The sequence below is a fragment of the Sapajus apella genome, unplaced genomic scaffold (genome assembly GCF_009761245.1).
Source record: "Sapajus apella isolate SASKATOON/1434 unplaced genomic scaffold, GSC_monkey_1.0 scaffold15, whole genome shotgun sequence".
Taxonomy (NCBI): Eukaryota; Metazoa; Chordata; class Mammalia; order Primates; family Cebidae; genus Sapajus; species Sapajus apella.
The window spans coordinates 20,646,375-20,668,952 of NW_022436955.1; the positions used below are offsets into that span (position 1 = coordinate 20,646,375).

General features: G+C 42.5%; 2 protein-coding genes across 4 annotated transcripts in view; one reads left to right on the forward strand and one right to left on the reverse strand.

Annotated features, from left to right (window-relative positions):
• Positions 1 to 4,251, forward strand: part of SYCE1L (synaptonemal complex central element protein 1 like) — a 76,922-nt gene extending 72,671 nt beyond the window's left edge. The window contains exon 2 of the transcript XR_004270616.1: positions 4,179 to 4,251. The gene's annotated coding sequence lies outside the window, so the exon portion shown is untranslated. The remainder of the gene's footprint in view (positions 1 to 4,178) is intronic.
• Positions 1 to 22,578, reverse strand: part of ADAMTS18 (ADAM metallopeptidase with thrombospondin type 1 motif 18) — a 156,723-nt gene that overhangs the window by 3,260 nt on the left and 130,885 nt on the right. For all 3 annotated transcript variants that reach the window (XM_032284505.1, XM_032284503.1, XM_032284504.1), the window contains 6 exons: positions 17,456 to 17,597; positions 14,444 to 14,570; positions 10,092 to 10,296; positions 8,078 to 8,260; positions 6,754 to 6,966; positions 4,167 to 4,314 (listed from right to left, as the gene is read on the reverse strand). In XM_032284505.1, the coding sequence (XP_032140396.1) occupies positions 4,167 to 4,314; positions 6,754 to 6,966; positions 8,078 to 8,260; positions 10,092 to 10,296; positions 14,444 to 14,570; positions 17,456 to 17,597 (1,018 nt within the window). The remainder of the gene's footprint in view (positions 1 to 4,166; positions 4,315 to 6,753; positions 6,967 to 8,077; positions 8,261 to 10,091; positions 10,297 to 14,443; positions 14,571 to 17,455; positions 17,598 to 22,578) is intronic.

Below are 22,578 nucleotides of genomic sequence, written 5' to 3' on the forward strand. Positions count from 1 at the left end.
TAACTGCATGTTTTAGGAGTAAGGGCCCAGTGATTTTACTGTTTTGTCTGAGACGGAGTTTCACTCTTGTTGCCCAGGCTGGAGTGCAGTGGCGCCATCTCAGCGCACTGCAACCTCCACCTCACGCCTTCAAGCGATTCTCCTGCCTGAGCCTCCTGGGGAGCTGGGATTACAGATGTGAGCCACCACCCCTGGACCATTTTGCTGTATTCTTAGGCATAGTTTTGACTTAAAAATTATTTAGAGCCTATACCATATACATAATTCAGAAATGCCTAGAGTTGGTTCTTCAAGCCTTGATTCTTCTGCCTAAAATTTCTTCTTTTTACATCCCCTTCATGTAAGCCAGGAGGCAGAAGTGAGATGTTATTATTATGCTATCAGTATAAGTGCTTTTTTGATTATAATAATTACTAACAGCTGGTTGTTTAAGCTTCTGCTGTGAGTCAGGTATTTGATTTACTCTATTGAAGAGGACCTTGGAATCCTTTCTTTGCCTCACATTCTCCATGCAATCAGCAGATACTCTTGGCTCAACCTTTGAAACACACCCAGCATCCAACCTCTTCAGTACTGCCACTGCTCTAGCGGAACCTTCTCCATCTGCTTACTGACACAGAGTTGACAAGTCCTTGTTCTACTCCTGGCAACCTGCACTTTTTTCAACTTAACTGCCAGTGATCTTCCTAAAGCTAGATCCATTGCTCGTCTGCTCAAAGGCTTCCACTGTACTCAGAGTTAAATCTGAAGTCCTCACGCTGACTGACAAGGCCTCAAGTACCACTGTTCATGTATTGCTTAACCACTCTTCACCTTGTTTCTTGTACTCCAAGCGTTGCAAGCATTGTGGTGTTCCGGAATTAGATTTGTACATTCCTGCCTCTTTGCTGTCTCTCTGCCAGGAACATTCGTCCTAGATCCATATGTGCCTCATCTTTTTTGAGGTCTCTGTTCAAGTGCTCAATCATCTAGTGACCTGGCCTTGCCTAATCATTACAACCTAAACTTGTTTTCCTGTCTTCTCACGCTGCTACTTTACCTTGTCACACTGTATGTTTACTGGTTGTCTGTTTCCATTTAGAAGCAAGCTTGTCAGAAGGTGGGATCTGTCTGTGCCTGTTTAGCTGGTTTTTGTAATCAGACACCCGAACAGTGTCTGGTTCATAGTAAGCACTAAAGAAATGTAAAAACCGAATAACCTCTTTAATACGACAGTCTTTCAAAGCAAGCATTACCCGGTTTTATGAATGGTCAGAAAGTTCAAAACTTGCCCAAAGCTCCATAGCGATTACGTGTCAAGTTAGTGTGGATTCAGTTCTATTTTTATGATTTTACAGTCCCTACTCCTTCCACCATGCAATGCTGCCTGATCCCATCTGAAGATGTGGGATTCCAGGAGGAGTAGCTTATTAGTGTGGAATTAGTACTGAGTGCCTGGTCATCCTCAACTTAGTATGACTAGTCTGCATCCCAGGCAGCTTCCAGACATGTGTCACACTGCATTGAAACTGCTTGTTTACAAGTCTCTGGGTGGTATCACTGCTTTAGGGCCTTCTCTCTTTCCCTGAAGAGAATTTTACCTATAATCTATACAGTGCAGCCGTAAGGATGGTTTCCCCAGGTGGAGATCCAAGCAAGACACCCAGAAAAGGCATCACACCCTCATGATGGGATATAATGAATGCCTCTAGACTGGCAGTCAGTATGGGCAGGAGTCTGGGGGACAACCAAGCTGTTTGGGTGACACTGGAAGACAGAATGATGCCACCATGGGCAGAATGGTCTTCTCTAGGGTCCAGTTTAAGTGACTATAGTGGGTAGAAACTTCTACCCAAGCATAAGCTCCATGAGGGGAGGAAACCCGCACAATGCCTACCAGAGGGCTTGGCCCATAATAGGGGTCTCGGAGAAGAGTCAAGGAATGGAATCTTGTTGACTGTGTCACCATGGGCATCCTTACTGCTCACTAATGTTTTCTGGAAACTCAAAGCCAGAAAATACACTCAAATGACTTACCTAGTGGTCACTCTGCCAAGCGGGCAGTAATTTAGGCATGCCATCATCCCTATACTTGGAATGGGAGTAAATCCTCCACTTAGTAAACTGTAGCCCACATTGTTGGCCCAGAACATACAGTTGGGCTTGCTGTATCCTTTATTCTTCCAAAAGGGATTGGACTCAGCCAAGAGGTACAGAGGGAAGCTCCTCTTTTCTTTCTTGACAGGGTCTTACTCTGTCACCCAGGCTGGAGTACAGCAGAGCAGTCTCGGCTCACTGCACCCTCCACCTCCGAGGTTCAAGTGATTCTCCTGCCTCAGCCTCCCCAGTAGCTGGGAATACAGATCCCCACCACCACGCCCGGCTAGTTTTTGTATTTTTACTAGAAATAGGGTCTTACTATGTTGGCCACTCTGGTCTCAAACTCCTGACCTTAGGTGATCCTCAGCCTCCCAAAGTGTGGCGATTAGAGTCATGAGCCACTGCACCCAGCCAAGCTCCTCTTTTAATAAGCCTTTTCTCACATGTACCCTATGACTCCCCTGATTGCAGCAACTCAAGGAGAACTGACTATCATTGTAACACTGTGAATACTCCACCACTTATATTTTCTGTTGTAGCTTTCTTTTAAGAACAGGACCCAGCTTCATTCTTTTATCTGTACAAGAGGGCTAGAGGTAGACAGCAGGTGCTTAGTGATTTTGCTTTGAACGATGTACAGGACCTCACAGCACAAGGTATTTCATTTAGCCAAGTACTCATTTACTCATGTAACACTTATTGAGTACCTGCTGTATGTCCAGTGTGGTATTAAGTGCAGGGTGAACAAGCAAGACAAATGGCCTCCCTGTCGTCTTAGGCCATACATGTATGTTGACTCTCCTCGTCTTCCCATCCTGCCCAGGAGATACTGGTGGGCAACTTCATAATTGGCCATTGTCCTTGGGGATGCCTGTGGCCTTCCGGGCTGAATCTTTGGCAATCTAACTAAAGGGTGGAAATGAGAAATCCCTGATAGTGAAGAAAGGAGGACAGAGTCTGGAAAAACATGATGTATTGCTCATTTCCTCTCTATGTAGTACCCCAGCATGGACTGGGAGGAACTGGTTCTCAGTAATTGCTACAAAAGCTGTTTTTTTTTTTGTCTTGTTTAGGTTTCAGATAATATAAGAAAAGAGAGCACAGCATAGAAAATTGATGCCTGAGCATAGAGGTAAAACTATAATAAGAAGTAGTTAAGCATGGCTGGGTGTGGTGGCTCATGCCTGTAACCCCAGCATTTTTTGCAGTGAGCCATGATTATGCCACTGCACTCCAGTCTGGGTGGCAGAGTGAGACCCTACCCAAAAAAAAGAAGTAGATAAGTGACAACAAGATGGAAAATCCAGTAAGTAAGAGTCTTGAATCTGATTTGCCACAAGTTAGAAAAAGTAGGGCAAGAGATTGGACAGTCTTAGAAAAGCTGTGACTGGCTGAAAAAGAAAACCCAGCACTAGTTGCTAGAAAATGATTCGTTAGCATGAGGACAGCAGATGAGGCTGAAAAATATTCCCTGGCATTGGTCAGACTACTTTAAAATAAGTTAGACCAGTGAAGAATGGTACAATTTAGTGAGACTTTTCAGTTTCCTATCAGTCTTCACTTCACTTGAAGAATATTCTTGTTCACTTTTATGTTCCCACTTTCAAAGTAATAATGGCTAAAGAGTGTTATCACAGAAATTATTCCCTTCTGACCCATACAAATAAGATCATTGGGACAGGCTGGGCATGTAGCTTGTGCCTGTCATCCCAGCACTTTGGGAGGCAAAGGTGGGTGGATCACTTGAGGTCATGAGTTTTGAGACTAGCCTGGCCAATATAGTGAAACGCTGTCTCAACTAAAAATACAAAAATTAGCCAGGTGTGGTAGTGCACGCCTCTAATCCCAGCTACCCGGGAGGCAGGGGAATCGCTTGAACCAGACAAGGGGAGGTTACAGTGAGCTGTCTACTCCCGTCTGGGTGACAGAGCAAGACTCTGTCTCAAAAAGAGCATGCAGACAGGAATGTCCCCAGAGTCGTGCCTTATACAACTCCATGGAGCACTGCCACAGGCTGCACAACCACCAAATTAGGCTTTGAAAAAAATTATCTAGAGACACGTTGACTGGAGCATGGTGCCTTTTACCTGTCTTTGCAGGAGCTGGACAGAAGTTTGTATTACAGGCTCGTAGCACCGGAGGTTTCTGATGGAGCAGACAACTTGAGGACGGCCGGCCTTGCTGAACACACTGGACAGATCGGGTCTGCACCCCTCCCCCACAGGTGACTGTGCACTGCAGGAAAGAGAAGAGGAAGAAGACAAACACTCTGCTGAGGTCAGTGACATCAAACAGAAGGAATTCCCATGCTTCGTGACATTACCAAGATGCCTCCTGATGAAACTGATTGGCTGGAGCCAGGCACATAGGCTTAGAGTCCATAGCATCTATCCTAACAAGTAAGAGCCCTTTGATCTGATTAGAAGGGTTTTAGGGAAACACTATCTATCTAGCCCAAGAGCGTGTGTCTCCCAGTTAAGTGACTCATAAAGAAGAGAAGCTCCAGAAATACAGAAGCTTCTCTAAGAATGTAGAAACAAATACAGACACATCTAGGGAGTTAATCACAGCATTTAAAGAATTCCAGACAATCTGTGCAGTTGCAGTAGTGAAGGAGATAGTTCAAAACTAGGAGAGAAAGAAATGGTCAGACACAGCTCTGGAATTAGCTCGGTGCCCAGCCCAACTCTGAGTTGGTGCTTGTTTTATTTTGAGATGGAGTCTAGCTGTGTTGCCAGGCGGGAGTGTCGCAGCACAATCTCGGCTCACTGCAACCTCCACGTCCCACGTTCAAGCGACTCTCCCATCTCAGCCTCCTGAGTAGCTGAGACTATAGGCATGCACCACCACGCCCAGCTAATTTTTTAATTTCTAGTAGAGACGGGGTTTCACCATGTTGGTCAGGATGGTCTAGATCTCTTGACCTCGTGATCTGCCTGCCTTGGCCTCCCAAAGTGCTGGGATTACAGGTGTGAGCCACTGTGCCCAGCCAAGTTGGTGCTTCTTAGAAGTCAGTGATTTCACTGTGCAATTAAAATTTCAACAACTGGCCGGGCGCGGTGGCTCAAGCCTGTAATCCCAGCACTTTGGGAGGCCGAGGCGGGTGGATCACGAGGTCAAGAGATCGAGACCATCCTGGTCAACATGGTGAAACCCCGTCTCTACTAAAAATACTAAACATTAGCTGGGCATGGTGGTGCGTGCCTATAATCCCAGCTACTAAGGAGGCTGAGGCAGGAGAATTGCCTGAACCCAGGAGACGGAGGTTGCGGTGAGCCGAGATCGCGCCATTGCACTCCAGCGTGGGTAACATGAGTGAAACTCCGTCTCAAAAAAAAAAAAAAAAAAAAAATTTCAACAACTAGACAAGTAATTGCTTTTTTCCCAGAAGACATTTCATAACAAAAGAATAACCAGGAAAAAAATGTAGCCCTTTAAATGGACTTAACAATTCACTGCATTTTCCAAAAATCTACATATGCACTGTAATTTAGTATAGTTTCTGTCTCCTCAATTGAAACATGAGTTCCTTGAGGGCATGTCTTATTATCAAATTATCTATACCATGAGTTTATAGAAAAAATTTACAAAGGGCAAGACAGTAAATATTTCCGGCTGCACGGGCCTGTGGCCTCTGTCACAAGTACTCCTCATCACCTTTGTAGCACTAAAGCAGCTGCGGTCAATATATAAGTGGATAAGCATGGCTACCTTGCAGTTAAAACACAGGCGGATACTGGGGGAGCAGATTTGGCCTGCTGACCTCTTACTCTAAATTATCTTCTTACAGTCAATTACAAAAACAATCCATAGCAGTATGTGTCACAGCTACCACACTGCCTGCCCAGAGACAATCATGCTAATTTCCTTTCCTCTCATCCATGTTTTGGTTTCCAGATCCTCCTGAAGAGATACGTACACAGTATGTATACCTCTGCCCGGCCCCTGTGATTAATGGTGAGGTGGGCGGCACCCGAGTCCTCTGAAGAGCTGTGTGACAACATCTGTTGGTTGGAAAGCTGGAAGGACCACAGCACAGCTTTGGGTTCCTGAGGACATAATGCCCTCTCAGACTTAGCATCACACACCAGTCCTAGCCAAAGATTGACCCAAGTCTTCTGAAAGGAAGGGTGCCTCTAGCATCTGGTAAGTTTTAAAGCTGAGTGTCCTTGGCTGAATTGCCTGACACTCTGAGCGTCAAGGACCATACTACCCAGGAATAGGAAACGCATGTAAAGTACTTAGCACCATGCATAGTAATGGCTTGACAAATATTAGCTCTTACATTATTCAGAAACACGATGTAGGAACCAAATGAGTAAAGGCTGTGAGCAGCATTTCTAAAACACACACTCGAGAGGCAGTTTCAATAGCAGCAATGACCAACATCATCAGGGTATGACTGACCTGGGGCTAAGTGTTTTACATACATTTTCTGATGAATGACAACAAATCACCTCTGCCAGATATTAATTTTCTAGAAATGAAAACAGGTTTGCAGACCGCCCAGGACCACAGTTGGCCAAAGAACGAAACCCATTCTACCTTCAAAACCTGAGCCCTTAGCTGTCTTACTTGTATGACCATAAACTGACTCAGAGCAACTGTTTGCTGCATGCCTCATTTTCTCACATCTCATTTGCATACAAACCTCCTAAATCTGCCCGGACCCACCTGCTGCCATGGTGATGAATACCATCCAGCTACCGCGTTGTACACTGGATGGGCTGGACAAGCCCTTCGGTGGCAGGACTCTTCCAAGTCCAGGGTTGGTTTCTTGATATTACGGCATCTTCGCTCTGGGAACGTGATCAGCTTTCCCTGGAAGCCCTTCTCGCTGCACTTCATCTCCCTCTTCCTCACACCCAAACCACATGATGCAGAACACTAGGAGCCAAGACAGGATGTGGAAAAGTGCAGGGCCCCATGGTCAAATCTTCTGAGCAGATGCAGTTTGACATAAGGTTGCACCATCCCCATGAAATTCGATGGATGGGATGACATAAGGTCAACCACACTCACTCAACCATCTTAAAGACACAGCAGCCAAGTACCTCATGCTATACATATGGAAACCAAAGGTCAGAGAGCTCAAGTGCCTTTCCCAAAATCAGAGATCATGAGCATCGTAAAACAAAAAGGGACTTTGAGATGCCACATGGGTGTGAGATAGAGTCCAAGAGAAAGACAAGATGGGCAGAAGGATGTCCAGGTTGAGGGTTACAGACCTCCAGGTCTACCTAAGGCCTGAGACGTTTTAGGAATCTGAGTTGAGGAGGGTAAGGGCCAGATAAAAAGATTAAGAGCTCAATGGGAAGAACCACTGTACAGCAAATAATTGCCCTTCATGTTCAGCCAACCTCTTGCACAGAGGACCTAACATGATGAGGGTTAAAAATATCCTTTTAGGCTGGGTGCAGCGGCTCAGGCCTGTAATCACGCCATTTTAGGAGCCTGAGGTAGGCAGATCACTTGAGCCGAGAAGTTTGACAACAGCCTGGGCAACATGGTGAAAACACATCTCTACAAAAACTACCAAAATTAGCCAGGTACAGTGATTCATGCCTCTAGTCTGAGGTAGGAGATCACCTGAGTCGGGGAGATGGAAGCTGCAGTGAGCTGACATTGTGCCACTGGACTCTAGGGCAACAGGGCAAGACCCTGTCTCAGGAATAAATAATCTGACAACGGTTCTTCCTGAAGTCTGGCTTGGGTCAACCTTGAGCTCCCCACAAAAGAAGACTATCAAGGCACTTAGCATACCTTATCCATATTTCTCTGTGTGTGCTTTACAAAGTCTTGCTCCCCCACAGCCAGGCATAGGCCTGATCAGTGTAGGGGGTTAGCAATGTTGGGTGAAGCACTCAGGAGAGCAGAAATGACAATTAGCAGGCATTGGGTATAAATATGTGCAAGAGGAAGGAGTTTAGTGAGCCTAGCTGCTAGCAAGTGAGGTGAGCAGCTCAGAAAACCTCCAGCAGTGACTTCTAAACCATACCTCACTCCACGAAGAAGCGACCCACTGTAGCCGGTTGTTCTTGGGGCATCGTCCGAGCACGCAGCCCTCCTGCAGCTCGGGTCTGGGGAGGTTGGTACACCGGCTCTCGGGGAGGGCCTCTGAGGCAGGGCCCTTGCACAGGAGTTCACGCTTCCTCACTCCTCGTCCGCAGGTCTTGGAACACTTGAGAAGAAAAAGAAATCAAAGTTCCATTTGCATTCCCATTAGGTTTCAGTTGCCACGTTTAAAAAAAAAAAAAAGAGAGAAGCTATACTAAATATGTGAAATGTGGGGTAAACTCCACGAACTAAAGCTCTTTTTATTATGTTTACTTAACCAGCCGCATTTCAATTTCCCTTTATCCATACCCACCATATATATTTGGCTAAAACAATTATTTGAATTCTTTTTGTAAATTATATTCCTAACTGGAAAAATGAGACGAGACTCAACACCATATTCTATTTAGATTTACCCTCTGCTATAGATGAATACATTCTCTCATTTGAAAGAACCCCTAAACAAGCTTAATAATATTCTTTCTCCCTCCTTGACCCTTTATTCCCCTAACACAGAGGTCTCCGATTTTTTTGGCACCAGGGACGGCTTTTACAGAACACTGTATTTCCACGGATGGGCAGGGTGAGGTGGTGCCTCTGGGATAAAACTGTTGACATATATGGTGTGTTAGGTGGTGCAACCTTATGTATTTATTGGGTATAAATATGTGCAACAGGAAGGAGTATTGTGAGGTTTTTCACATATTTATACCCAATAAATACATAAGGTTGCACCATCCCCATGAAATTAGACGGATGGGATGACATAAGGTCATCAGATCATCAGACATTAGATTCTCAAAAGGAACACGCCTCCCCGATCCCTCACCCGTACAGTTCACAAGAAGGTTCAAGCTCCTCTGAAAATCTAATGCTGCCACAGATTTGACAGAAGGCAGAGCTAAGGCTGCAATGCTTCCCTGCCCGCTGCTGGGCAGCACAGCAGCGCAGTTCCTTATAGGCAACAAACAGGCACTTGTTCATGGCCTGGGGACCCCTGTGCAAACAGATAGGTCCTAACTTTTTTTTAAAAAAGCCTTACTCCAACCCCTGGTAGGGGATATGATAGTATATTGCTGAAATCAATCAGAAAGCAGCACGCTCCAGGATCTAATATACCATAAAGGAAAACACAGCAGAACTGTCATCAGTGGCTGCTACCTGGCGTCATAGTTGAGGTGGTAAAACTCTAGCCCTTTTTTCATTGTTCCCTAAAATTGGTTTGCCAGCCATGATTTAGCAGCATTTGTGCTATCACATACGAGTCAGGGTGTAGGGCAGGACTTCTTCCGTTCAGCACCACTGACATTTTGGATCAGATAGTTCTTTGTGGTAAGGAGCTGTGTACACCATTCACCTCTACCCACTAGATGCCAGTAACACTCATCTCCCCCCGGGCTGTGACAATCAAAAATGTCCCCTGGTAGGCAAACCCACCCACAGTTGAGAACCTTTGCTTTAGACAGAATTCTGAGTTGTGAATGACGGGTAGTTCTATGACTCTTCTAACTTTAAAATTTTATGGCTTTCACTGAGAATTTGTCAACATAGCCAATTTTATGCCCTGCTTTCCTCTGTATTCTAACTTCACCTCTTTCCCATTGAAGTAAGAGTTAAATCTCTCTACTATGCTTCACTCTTTGTGTGTTTTCCATTTGCTTTGGAGAATTCAGTAGCCAGATCTCTATGCCAAACTTCTGACACCAGAATCCTTTCTAGCTGTGCTCACGACTCTGCCCTCAATGGCCCCCATACTCTAATTTCTAAGGAGGATTCGAAGCTCTGGGATAGGGGTGCTGAAACTTCAGATTTCCTAAGATTCCCTAAAGAACATTAATTAAAATGCTGATTCCCATGAAGATGTAAACGGCCAACAGCCCCTTGGAGAGCAAGACACCTGTACTTTTGCCTTCATGGGGAACAACACCAACAACTCCCAAGTTTTTTCCCGTTACCTGAGACCAGGGTCCAAGGCTCCATTCTGGAGGGCAGGCGTGGCTGTTGCAGGCTTGGACCTGAGTGGGTGTGCTCACTGGACAGAGAGAATGCAACACTGCTTCCTCCTTTTGGAAGGGCTTCTTTTGCACACACTGGATCTTTCGGCTCTGCTGGCCCCCAGCACAGGACTTGCTGCATGTACTCCATTCACCTGGCATCCAGCTTTCAGAGCAAAACAAATATTTCCAATGAAGCCACACTTTGTGTAATAACTTCCAAAGCAGTTACTGTGAAAGCTGAACCACCTATGGAAGCCTTAGATTGATTTCAGAACCAATAAGGATAATTTGTACACATTGTTCTTTGATGGATGCAGAGGCTTATACTAAAGTGATCCAGATATCAGGAATCACATTTAACCATCCCACAGTTCTACAGAAAAAATGCATTCCTGCCTCTGCATGGGAAGAAATTCACGTCACTTAAAAATCTGCACAATTCATGGAGTCAAATTTGTTGGGATTTTCACTATGTGTCAGGGACTCTCCTAAGCATCAGATTGGAAAATTTAGGGCGGCAGCACTAAGGAGCCCTGTAACACAGTAGAGAGCTGGGTATGTGAGCAAATAAAGACAGTATTTTCTGGTAAGTGCTGCAATGGAAGTCAACACAAAATACAATGATGAGGCTAATGGAAGAGGGGTTCATTTAGAGAAGGTCTCACAGGGATATTTTTAAGTGGGCACTTCCCCAAATTTCTTTTCTGATTACACCTAAATTTACTGATGAGTTACATACCTACCCTTATATTCTTTAAAATTTGCCAGTTTTTCTTTCTTTTTTTTTTTTTCCCAGATGCAGTCTTGCTCTGTCACCCAGGCTGGAGTGCAATGGCTCAATCTTGGGTCACTGCAACCTCCACCTCCCAGGTTTAAGTGATTCTCCTGCTTCTGCCTCCCAAGTAGCTGGAACTACAGGCATGCACACTGCCATGCCTGGCTAATTTTTCTGTTTTTACTTCCTGTTGATTTGACTAATTTTTGCATTTTTAATAGAGATGGGGTTTCACCATAGTGGCCAAGCTGGTCTCGAACTCCTGACCTCAGGTGATCCACCCACCTTGGCCTCCCAACATGTTGGGATTACAGGAGTGAGGCACGGTGCCAGACCAGACCATTTTTTTTTAATAGCTATCTGAGACTTGGTATATATGGTTATCAATTGAAACTATTAACCTCTTCAATAGCTACTTTTGATTAATTGAAGTTCTATGATTTAAAGACCTAGCATTAAAAAGATGCACCACAGATGACTGTTACCCCTTTTCCGTCACAGCCCCAACGTCTAAAACTGATCTCGGATTATAAAGATTCCAAGTATCATTTTAAGTAACGAGACATCAATAAGACCACATGTATTTTTTGCTATTTTTTTCCTCTAGTTTCCCACAGAGGCCAGATGTGTGAAATTAAGTCCAGAGAATTTAGCATGAGTACCAGAATTATATGTGTCCCAAAACAATCGTCACAATCCCTATAATCCTATTCAATTAAGGATATCAAATACAATACTCATATTTGTACAATTATTTGTATCCTAAAATAAAATGTAAAGAAAACATTATATATAACACATTGTATAGAATCATATATACAACACATTATATAAAGTTATTAGCTTCGACATTGGCATATAAAATGGCGTTTTTGCCTACCAAATTCAAGTGTCCTCCCTTTTTGTGACAACTCTGATGAGTTTGTAACAGTGCTAACAAGGACATAACAAATAGATTTATTTTTTAATTTTTTTTCTTGCTCTGTTGCCCATGCTGGACTGCAGTGACCTACTGCAACTTTTGCCTCCTGGTTCAAGCGATTCTCATCTCAGCCTCCCAAGTAGCTGGGACTGTAGAAACCTGCCACCACACCTGGCTTACTGTTATTATTTTTTGTAGAGATGGGGTTTTACCATGTTGGCCAGGCTGGTTTCAAACTCCTGACCTCAAGTGATTTGCCCGTCTCAGCCTCCTAAAGTGCTGGAATTACAGGCGTGAGCCATTGTGCCTGGCCCAAATAGACTTTATGTAACCTACCTCTGAGCTTCAGGCTAACTCTCCATCTAAGCTCGCCCTCATCCAACCCTAACTTAGAGCCCAGATACCTTCACTATCTTATCTCTTACTGCTTTTTAAAAATATGTAACACTTCACTAGCAGATTCTACTGCCTGTCAATTATTCTCTACACAGTCATCTCTTCCATTTGATTTTGGGTTCACTGATGGCGGGAACTTCACATTATTCCTCTCTGTCCCACAGTTCAGAGCTCAGGGCCTGGCATAGAGTAACTGCACTATGACATGGTTGCTGCGTGAGAAAATAAAGGAATTAGCACAGATAAATTCCTTTATCTATATAGCTCTAAGAGTCTAAACCCTTCTTTCTCTTATTATCTTTGCATAAGAATGGTCCTCGAATAGACCCATATTCCAACAGAAAATACTAGAAAATAAGTAATAGGGAGGGAGCAGATCTTAGCCGTGTTACCCCTGCCACTCTTCAGGGCCATTACAAGGGGCTGTTCTGCTTTCAGATAGCCAGTAAATTTGTTTCTGCAATCCTACATGTTAGTCCTCAAGGAAATTTTAGGAGTTGGCCACGACCGGGGCTCTCTCCCTTTCCATGGAAGTACATGTGAACGGGGTTGCCTGGAATAGCCAAGGAGAAGAAAGCTCAAAATCAGAACACGTCAGCTTGCTATTCAAGCACATTGATCATTCCCACATGGACGTAAACACTACAAAGGTTCCACAAGGTTCAGTCACACTGTTGGGTTCATATCTAAGAGCTGCTGGAGTAATTCTTAGAGACATATTTCTTAGAAAAAGAGGAAAATCCATGGAGCCCCTCTCCCCCAGGTTTATTCCTCCTCTTAGTGTTCACGATACAGTTCCACAGCCTGAGAGAAAAACTGGGTTGAAAATCGGGCATACAGGATGGCTGAAGAGCTGAAACCCCAAGTGATTATGACAAATACACTATTATTTATGAGAAAAACTGTGTGTATGTGTGTGTGTGTGTGTGTGTGTGTATAAAGATTGTGTAATATGATTGCATCACCACAAACCAAACACTACTTATTAAGATGATCTAAAGCACTCGTGAATGCAACACTGCTTTAGAAGAAACTCTGTCCGTTCTATATAAATATATTTGGGAGAAGACAAAGCACATAAAAGATACTTCATTTAACTGGGAAGATTACTTAAAATGAGTCTTCAAATGATAGCGTGGCTAAAGTCAATCCAGGAACAACCTCACTGCACTTCTCAAAGGCTACCATCATCAGCGGTAGTTACTACTTGGCCTATACCTCATTCTTTTTATTTTGTGTCTTGCTACTGTGTAATTCTGCATTTGGGGTTTCACGGTCTGCATAGTATTAGGATTTTTTAATTCTTGGACCATTTACATAAAAGTTAAGCATACAACCACATGCAAATTGAACTAATTTAGGATTCTGTGTTATTTAAATATCTGTCTGATTCAGCTCAGAGAAGAGGAATCTCCATGTAAAGGTTTTAAAAAAAAAAAAAAAAAAGCACCTTCAGTCTGGCACGGCCGCTCACGCCTGTAATCCCAGAATTTGAGATGCTGAGACAGACAGATCACTTGAGGTCAGGAGTTTGAGACCAGCCTGACCACCCCGGCCAATATAGCCAAACCGTGTCTCTACTAAAAATACAAAAATTAACCAGGTATGATGGCATGCACCTGTAATCCCATCTATTCAGGTGGCTGAGACACAAGAATTGCTTGAACCCAGTATGTAGAAGTTGTAGTGAGCTGCTATGAGGCCACTGCACTCCAGCCTGGGTGACAGAGTGAGACTACAACCCCATACCCACTCCCCCTCCTCCAGAAAAGATGCCTTCATATACCAAGTAAGCTTGCTTTTGAATAACCAGTAAATTTCTTCCTGGCTATCAAGCCAAAGTCAAGTGAGTACCAAAAGTAAGTCTGTGTTTTTCAACTCACGTATTTAAACATCAACCATCTTCTTTCTTTTTAAAAATTTTTTGAGAGACAATGTCTCATTCTCATACCCAGGCTAATATATAACTGGCACAATCATGGCTCACTGTAGCCTGGAACTCCTGGGTTCAAGTGATCCTCCCTCTTCAGCCTCCCAAATAGCTGGGACCACACCCATGCCACCACGGCTAGCTCATCTTCTATTACTTTTTTAAGTATTGCATCTACCTTTGACCCACTTTCCATTAGCAGTATTGACACTGGGCTTTTATCATCTTATAACAACCATGAAGGCGTACAACTACGAAAGTCAAAAAGACATTTCCACATGACTTACTAAGCCGGGCAGGAGAAAGCGTTGCATATTTTGGGTTCAGTTACTGGCTTCGTTCTTGCATTGCAGAATGAGGAATTGACTTGAGTATTTTGATCTCGCAAGCAAATGACCTTTACATTTATGTAACCTGGTAAGAAATCAGAAGTGACAAAGTGAAAATTACAGACTATCATTTCAGTTTGGTTTCTAAGTTTAGCTTCTGATTTACCAGCATTGTGATGTTTTATTTCAGACATGGAATCCAAGTATTTTGTGAAAGCACCTCCTTTTGATGAAATCTGCCACTAATTTGAATTCCATTCCACTCTCTGAGATAATATAGTTCATATTTTAATAATTTTAGCATGTAGATTATTGGTTTTCAAGACTGACATGGACACTGGAACCATAAAGTGATAAATACAATCTTTTGAAAACAGAATGACTGTAAAGGGAAACATCCCAAGCAAACTTTATTATCAGATGGATGATGATGTTCAAAGAAAAACCATCAGTGAGTTATATGTGGAAACCCTAAGATTCAGCCTTACCATGACACATCTCATACTTCCTTAAGAGTACAGGACACAGGGCCGGGCGCGGTGGCTCAAGCCTGTAATTCCAGCACTTTGGGAGGCCAAGCTGGGTGGATCACGAGGTCAAGAGATCGAGACCATCCTGGTCAACATGGTGAAACCCCGTCTCTACTAAAACTACAAAACATTAGCTGGGCATGGTGGCGCGTGCCTGTAATCCCAGCTACTCAGGAGGCTGAGGCAGGAGAATTGCCTGAACCCAGGAGGCGGAGGTTGCGGTGAGCCGAGATCGCGCCATTGCACTCCAGCCTGGGTAACGAGCGAAACTCCACCTCAAAAAAAAAAAAAAAAGAGTACAGGACACATACAAGCAAAGAATAGAACTCACTAAATATGCCTTCAAGCCTAGCAGCCAGGGCTCTGCTTTTGCTTTCTTAGTGGCAATCCACTTCTTTGCTTTCAATGTTCATTTCAAAACTACTTATCAGGGACTTACACTTTTTTTTAATGTGTGAACAATTATATTTTTTAGTTCCCGAAATAGGAATGCTGCCTCCCCTTTGAACTGTGTTTTTTATTTACGTGGCACTTTGTCTTCAAATATAATCTGAGAAAGGATAAAAAGTCACTCCTGCTATAATGATTAGCAGTCAGCTCTGCTCTTTGGGTTGAAGCAGGTTTGCTTTCCGGAGGTACTTACGAAAACCACACCAAGGCGGGGAACAGTGGCTCACACTGGTAATTCCAGCACTTTTGGAGGCCAAGGAAGGTGGATCGCTTGAGTCCAGGAGTCTGAGACCAACCTGGGCAACATGGCGAAACCCAGCCACTTGGGTAGGAGGATTGCTTGAGCCCCAGAGGTTGAGGCAGCAGTGGCCCTCATTCTCCCACTGCGTTCTAGCCCAGGTGACAGAGTGCAACCCTATCTCAAACAAAAACAAACAAAAATCAGCATTCCTAAAAGTTAATCATTTACTTTAATAGGACTTATTCATCTAAATTCTTTTTCTCCTAGACATGGGACACACCAGGGTCTGTTAATCATGCAAAGGCATTGCTAAGTCTGGGCAGGGAGACAATTCCACAGCTGGCTTCCCCGAATCCTCCTCTTGGCTGGATTTAGTCTCGGAAACTGGAAAGCAAATCAAACTTCTCTTCTTCCCAAGGAACTGTTCTCTCCCTGATATACCAGAAAGCTATTGGAAATGTTCTCAAGGAGTACTGGGTATATGAAAAACTTCATAATGTATGACAAAGTGAAACAGAGCAGAGTGTACAGAGATGTCTATAACATGACTTCAGCAAAGAGGAAGAGAAAACGATACTCATGTCATCACTCTGAGTCTGTCAAACCCGTTTGCTTACATATGCATCGGGAAAAAACAAAATGATACAGATCAAAATATTAACATTGTCTATTGCAGATTTAAAAATTTGGGGGTTTTCTTCTTTATAGTTCATTGCCTTTAAAATGTGTATTAGTAGAAAATGTGTTCCCTTTTAATTATTTTATATATGTATACTTAAAAAGTATTTTTTTCATATTTTGTGAATTGCATGGGCATCTATAGATAAGGCCTTTCGGATGTAAGAATTTCTTCATTTTCTGTATCTTTGCTCTGTCTGTCTCTGATTCTAAGAAGACTTATTACGCTCAGTGGAATGGAAGCAGTAGAAAGGCTCACTGTCACCAGGTGCTCTGAATAACAGGAAACTAGAGACCCACATTCATGCTTTGGTTTCAGGAACTACTTTATGGGCACGTATTCTTCCTCCCAAATGGACAAGTGTGACAATTGTTTAACCCCCAAATATGTGACATTGTTGACATCTAAATAAAATGCCTTCCTTCTGCTCACTGAGTAGATGGCTGCTGTTGTTCCTTTGTTGCAAGGGTTATGTCTCAGATTTAATCCATTCCTCTAGTGAAAGAGCCTTTGCTGACCTTACCCCTGAGGGGATATCCATGTTTCAGATAGCTGTCTGCAGTTTGCCATGTATGTGTCCTCAGTTGCCTTGACCCTAGCTTTTATAACTTCCAAATGGAAGGGTGTGTGTGTGTGTGTGTGTGTGTGTGTGTGTGTTTAATTTTCAGCTTACAGTTTAGTTTCCCCCAATCTTGACTTTTTCATTATAAAAAGTCAATATATATAACATATATATGTATATGTGTTGTGTGTTGAAACAGGCATATAAGCAAATGTATGCTTATATTTGTAAATAAGTAAATATATTTTGTATGTTTTCCCCATAAGTTTTAGATGTGTAACGTCTGAGCCTTGGCTATGGTTGATTTGAGCTTTGTGAGAGCTGATTTCTCACCACATGTAGGAGAATCCTTAACTAATGCTCTTATATTTGCTTTCCTGGTCATGGTTCTTATAAAAGACAGTTTTTGGGTGGTTTATTTAAACCGTATTATGTTAAAGAGGCCTGGAGTGAAAGAACCTGTTTTAAGAGAGACAAACTTGGAAGATAGGATTAGAAAATCAGGTACCTCCACCGCAGGAGACTGAGCACTCCGACTGCACGATACTCCAGGCATGAGCATGTCTTTTTGTGGTGGGTGGAGTTCCATTCATGACCTTGGGAAGTGCATACTTCCAAGCTATCCCCGGATTTTTGCCTTGCATCAGAATCTGGACAATGTAAGATAAAAATCAGAGATCAAGATACAGGTCAGACCCTGGAATTCCAGAAATCTTACTGAACATTTTAAAGATATTTACATGACATTTTGACCTTAACATTGGTATACTTCATTGTTCCCAAGTATGTTTTATGTTGACTTAAAGTTTTCCCATGACACTTACAAATGTGTACCTTCACCTTATCAAAACTGTGATTTAGATAGATGCTAAAGAGCAAAACAAAATTGACATTGGCCATAAGCCCACAATGTACACACACACACACACACACACACACACACACACACGTACGTACGTGTATTATAATGAAGGAAGAAAGGTTATATTGTTGGATCTCAACCCTAACTTAAAAACCTAGCATGGTAAACACACATGCTGGTGCCCTACAGATAACAGTTAAAACGGAATCTATGTATATACGTTTTCATGATCTAGCCTAGGTCACAATTTACAAGCTCCCTCCTGGGTGCTCGAGGAAGTTGGAACAGGGAAGCACTCCAAAACCCACAGAATACCCCACTTAGAGTTGCTATCATCAACTTTAGAATCCAAATGGGTTTCTAATGTGATTTCCATAGAAAAATTTCCCAAAGCAAATTTTTTAACTCTGTACTAGGATGAGCAGGTAAGAAAAAAGAGAGAAACATGTTCAGAATCAGGATTTGGAATATATGCATTAGAATAGACTGAACCTCCAACAAGGCAAAGACTGGAGATAAATCTGATCTTATAAAGTCTGACTACTAAAATGACAGCAGTCATGTATCAAGCACTTCCCAAGTGCCAAGCTCTCTGCAGGTATTCTTAATGCATCATACAACATTCTTCTAACAACTCTATAGTGGAGCTGCCTATATGTTCATTGGAAAAAAAAAAAAAAAACAGAGAAAGAGAACTTGTGCAACATCACACAAGAGACTAGGGAATTAGCTTAAAGCCACAAACCACAATGTGCCTAAACAATGTGATATATCACCTTGTTTTTGATGTAGGAGACATATCTGTCTCCCTTCTTAATGCCCTTTTTTTCTTAACTACTCCTTTTTTTTTTTTTCTTTTTCAAGTTCAAAGCATGAATATAAATAGCTGGTTCTTTCCCACTCCATGAAGCTTGTGGAAAATTCTTTACCACCAAAACTGGGCATTCATGCCCAAGAGGCAAGGCTGATTGGCAGTTAAAAATAGGAACCTCTGGCTCAATCTCCATCTGGTAGGATCCCACCTTCATTAGAGTTGGGTGGGTGGCAGCTGTTCAAGGGCCTTCATTTTACCAGATCACTCTTTAGGATGCTACAAAATGGTTTCTATTTTGCTATTAGCTTAAATGCCTCCAGGAGTATATGACTGACTCTGAAGATTCCATAGTGTGGACATCACTTTGTTGTGCAACAAAGCAACTTTTGGTGCCTTGCAGAGACAATCAAAATGTTAACATGATCTCCCGCCCCCATCCAAAACAAAATCGATATAAAACACAACAGGTAGTCCCATTACAATGAACAAATGCCCAATTATTGTTAATCGCCAATCAAAATCTCAAAATCAGTCTTAAGAGTCCTACAGTTTTGAAGATCTTTGCTTTTTTTTTTTTTTTTTTAACTTTCACAGCTAAGTCATACAGCTCTTCTTGGAATCCTGTGTTCAATTTAACACATTTCACACATTTTGAATAAATACTATGCTTCCCTATTTCCGTAGTATTTTTGAATAAATACTATGCTTTCCTGCACCGTTTCTGTTGGTGTTTTCATCTGATACTACGTAAACATAGAAACTTTACCGTATTATTCATGGTCAAACTAGAATTGTGAGAGCAGTTTTACATTCAGAAGATGACCTTGATGCTGGTTGATAGCTCAATTTCTTATTCAGTTACAGCAGTATTTCACTTTACTCTTTAAATATATATATTTTTTTGGGATGGAGTTTCACATTTGTTGTCCAGGCTGGAGTTCAATGGTGCAATCTTGGCTCACTGCAACCTCCACCTCCCAGACTCAAGCGATTCTCCTGCCCCAGCCCCCTGACAGCTAGGATTACGGGCATGCGCCACCACTCCCAGCTAATTTTTGTATTTTTAGTACAGACAGGGTTTCACCATGTTGGCCAGGCTGGTTTTGAACTCCTGACCTCAGGTGATCACCCGCCTTGGCCTCCCAAAGTGCTGGGACTGCAGGCGTAAGCCACCGCACCCGGCCAGCAGTATTTCAAATGTAGCACTTTGGTTTGCTTTTACGCAACAAAAATGCAGAGACTTTGTACCAGACAAAACTATGCAGTGTACCATATTTACTTGTGTGGCCATACAATACGAGTGCGATGTATAAGAGTTTTGGTGAACTAAGACCCACAAGGCAGAATGGTATTACAATACAATAAGGTAACATCACACACACATGCATGTCATGGAGGCAAACTTAAATGTAAGTGCGATACAGAAAGAAATTACACTCATCTCTCCTTTCCAGTACCACCCCATTCCTCCCATTCAAACTAGATCCTAATATATTCTGCCATAGGGGAACAGATCCCCAATAAAAACGCAAAGAAAATATAAAAGAACATTAGTTCTTGCATTTTGAGCTTCCAGGACTTACGTTCTGGTGATTCAAAAAGTAGTTTGACAGATTTTCGACACGCATTTGAAATATATTCTCCTCACCTTTTAGACAGATTCTAGAGCCTAAGCCATATACGGCATGTGGTTTCACTGCAAAACATTTTCAAATGTTGCTGTGAACAGCAGGATGTGTTTAGGAAAAAAAAATGTGTTTAAGAAAAAGACTGTGATGATAAAAGCGTCACCAGCATTAAGCAAAAACAACCAGATGTCAAGCTTCCCCAGTCCTTCACTCAAGCCAACCAGAAAAAATTATCAATGCAACCAGCAAGAAGGGAACTCACACAATCTCCCATTGTCAAACCTGTCTCTGTGTCTGTATCCGTAGCCGTCTTGTCGTCCCCGTCCCCGCCCCCCGCCCCATTACTCAGGATGCCCTGACCTGGATCTAAATCCAGGTCGTTTACTACACAATGATTCCACCTCCCCTCATCTCTGCCAAGATGTGACCACCAGAGTTGCCCACATATGGCTACTGAACACTTGAAATGCACTCGTGTGGTCAAACTAAAAAACCTTTCAATTTAAACTTAAATAACCAAGTGTGACTAATGGCTACCACACTGGATGCACAGCTACAGATGACACCCATCTTCCATACCAGATTATCTACTTGGCGTCTCCACTTGGATGTTTAAAAGTATGTCAGTGTCTAACATTTTCCTCTCTCTCCCTGAAAGGCTGCTCTTCCCTCAGCCTTCCCCATCTCATGGAGAATACCCTTCCAGTTTTCAGGCCAAAATAAAAACTCAGAGCCATTCTAGACTTCTCTTTTTCTGACACTCACATTTAATAGGTCAGAAATGGTGTTACTTAAACTTTCACTCTCTCTATCTTACCACTTCCTATGTTATTGTTGCTGCCCTGATCTAAGACACCATCATCTCTCATGTGACTTCCACGGTCAAGACAATAAAACAATGACTCTAGGGAGAAGTGATATCCTCCAGTGGAGAAGATGAGGCAGATTCATAGATAAACACAACAAAGTCAGAGTTACTTGGGTTGAAAATCCAGTGCTATAGAACCTGTAAAAGGAAATCAAACGTTTTATAAACTGAGGTGGGACTGGGGGAGGAAACCACATCATCATCTAAAGGAGCTTTGTAGCAATCACTTAGTAACAGATTTTGGTGATGATCACAGCAAAGAAGCCACAAACCAACAGAACTTGAGTTTTTGCCCACACATAGTGGCTCTCTCCTACAATCCTAGCACTTGGGGAAGATGAGGCAAGAGAGTCTTTGGAACTCAGGAGTTCGAGATCAGCCTGGGCAACATAGCAAGACCCCATCTCTAAAAATAATAAGGATAAAAAAAAAGACTAGCTAGGTGTTAGAGTATGTGCCTATAGTCCCAGCTACTTGGGAGGCTGAGGCAGAGGACTGCTTCAGCTCAGGAGTCGGAAGGTACAGTGAGAGACAGTCATACCACTGCACTCCAGCCTGGGCCACAGAGTGAGACACCGTCTCAAAAACAAAAACAAAACAAAAGCCTTCCATTTCCTTTGAAGATTTCTATTCCCCCTCTGAAAAGGACAAACTGTTACACGGTGTTTCCCACATCCCTTTTTCTATACTTGAAATGAGGATCCTTAGCAAAGTAAAATTCTTGAACTAAAGGGAAGACCAGCACTGATCTATTAAACAGCAGTAAGGGAGCAATCCATTTCATAGTATCATGGTAACATGAAACTCAGGTATCTGGCCAAAACGAGAAGAGAAATAACTGACACAATTTACCGTCATCGTTCTTAGAAATGTGCAGCTTTAAATTACTAACTCATAAAATACACAGTCGCTAGCTGTATGCCTGTGTTTGTGTGTTATAGATACAGTTTTATGGCCAGTAGCATATAGAGGAAACTGTTTATAGTTTATTTGCTTAACATATTAATGCATTCAATGAATACATAAATGAAGACCTCTCGACTTTACAAAATCAAACGATTCAAGGCTTGCCTTTAATGTCTGTGTATAATCATGTAGACTGAAAGACAATATTTGTATAAACCCGCAAAAAGCTGATGTAAGAATTTACTTAACATCAGCTCATAAAGGCCTTGTAAAGGAAGTAAAAACTTAAACAAATAAGTACCAAGATCAAATATATAAAAGATATGTATGTGCCAATTGTAATATATTATTTGCTTCTCAATAACTAAGATGCTCTTTGCCCCCGTCTTTATCCTGTATTGAGAAGAGCAGTGACCAAGAGTATCCTAGAAACCCTCTTATCGCTTACTCTTTGATGCCTGCAAATACTTAAACCTTTGGAGATTATTGTCCACCTGGTCATAGAATCTCTGTGGGTTTTTCTTTCACTCTGTTCTTAAAAATATACCAGAAT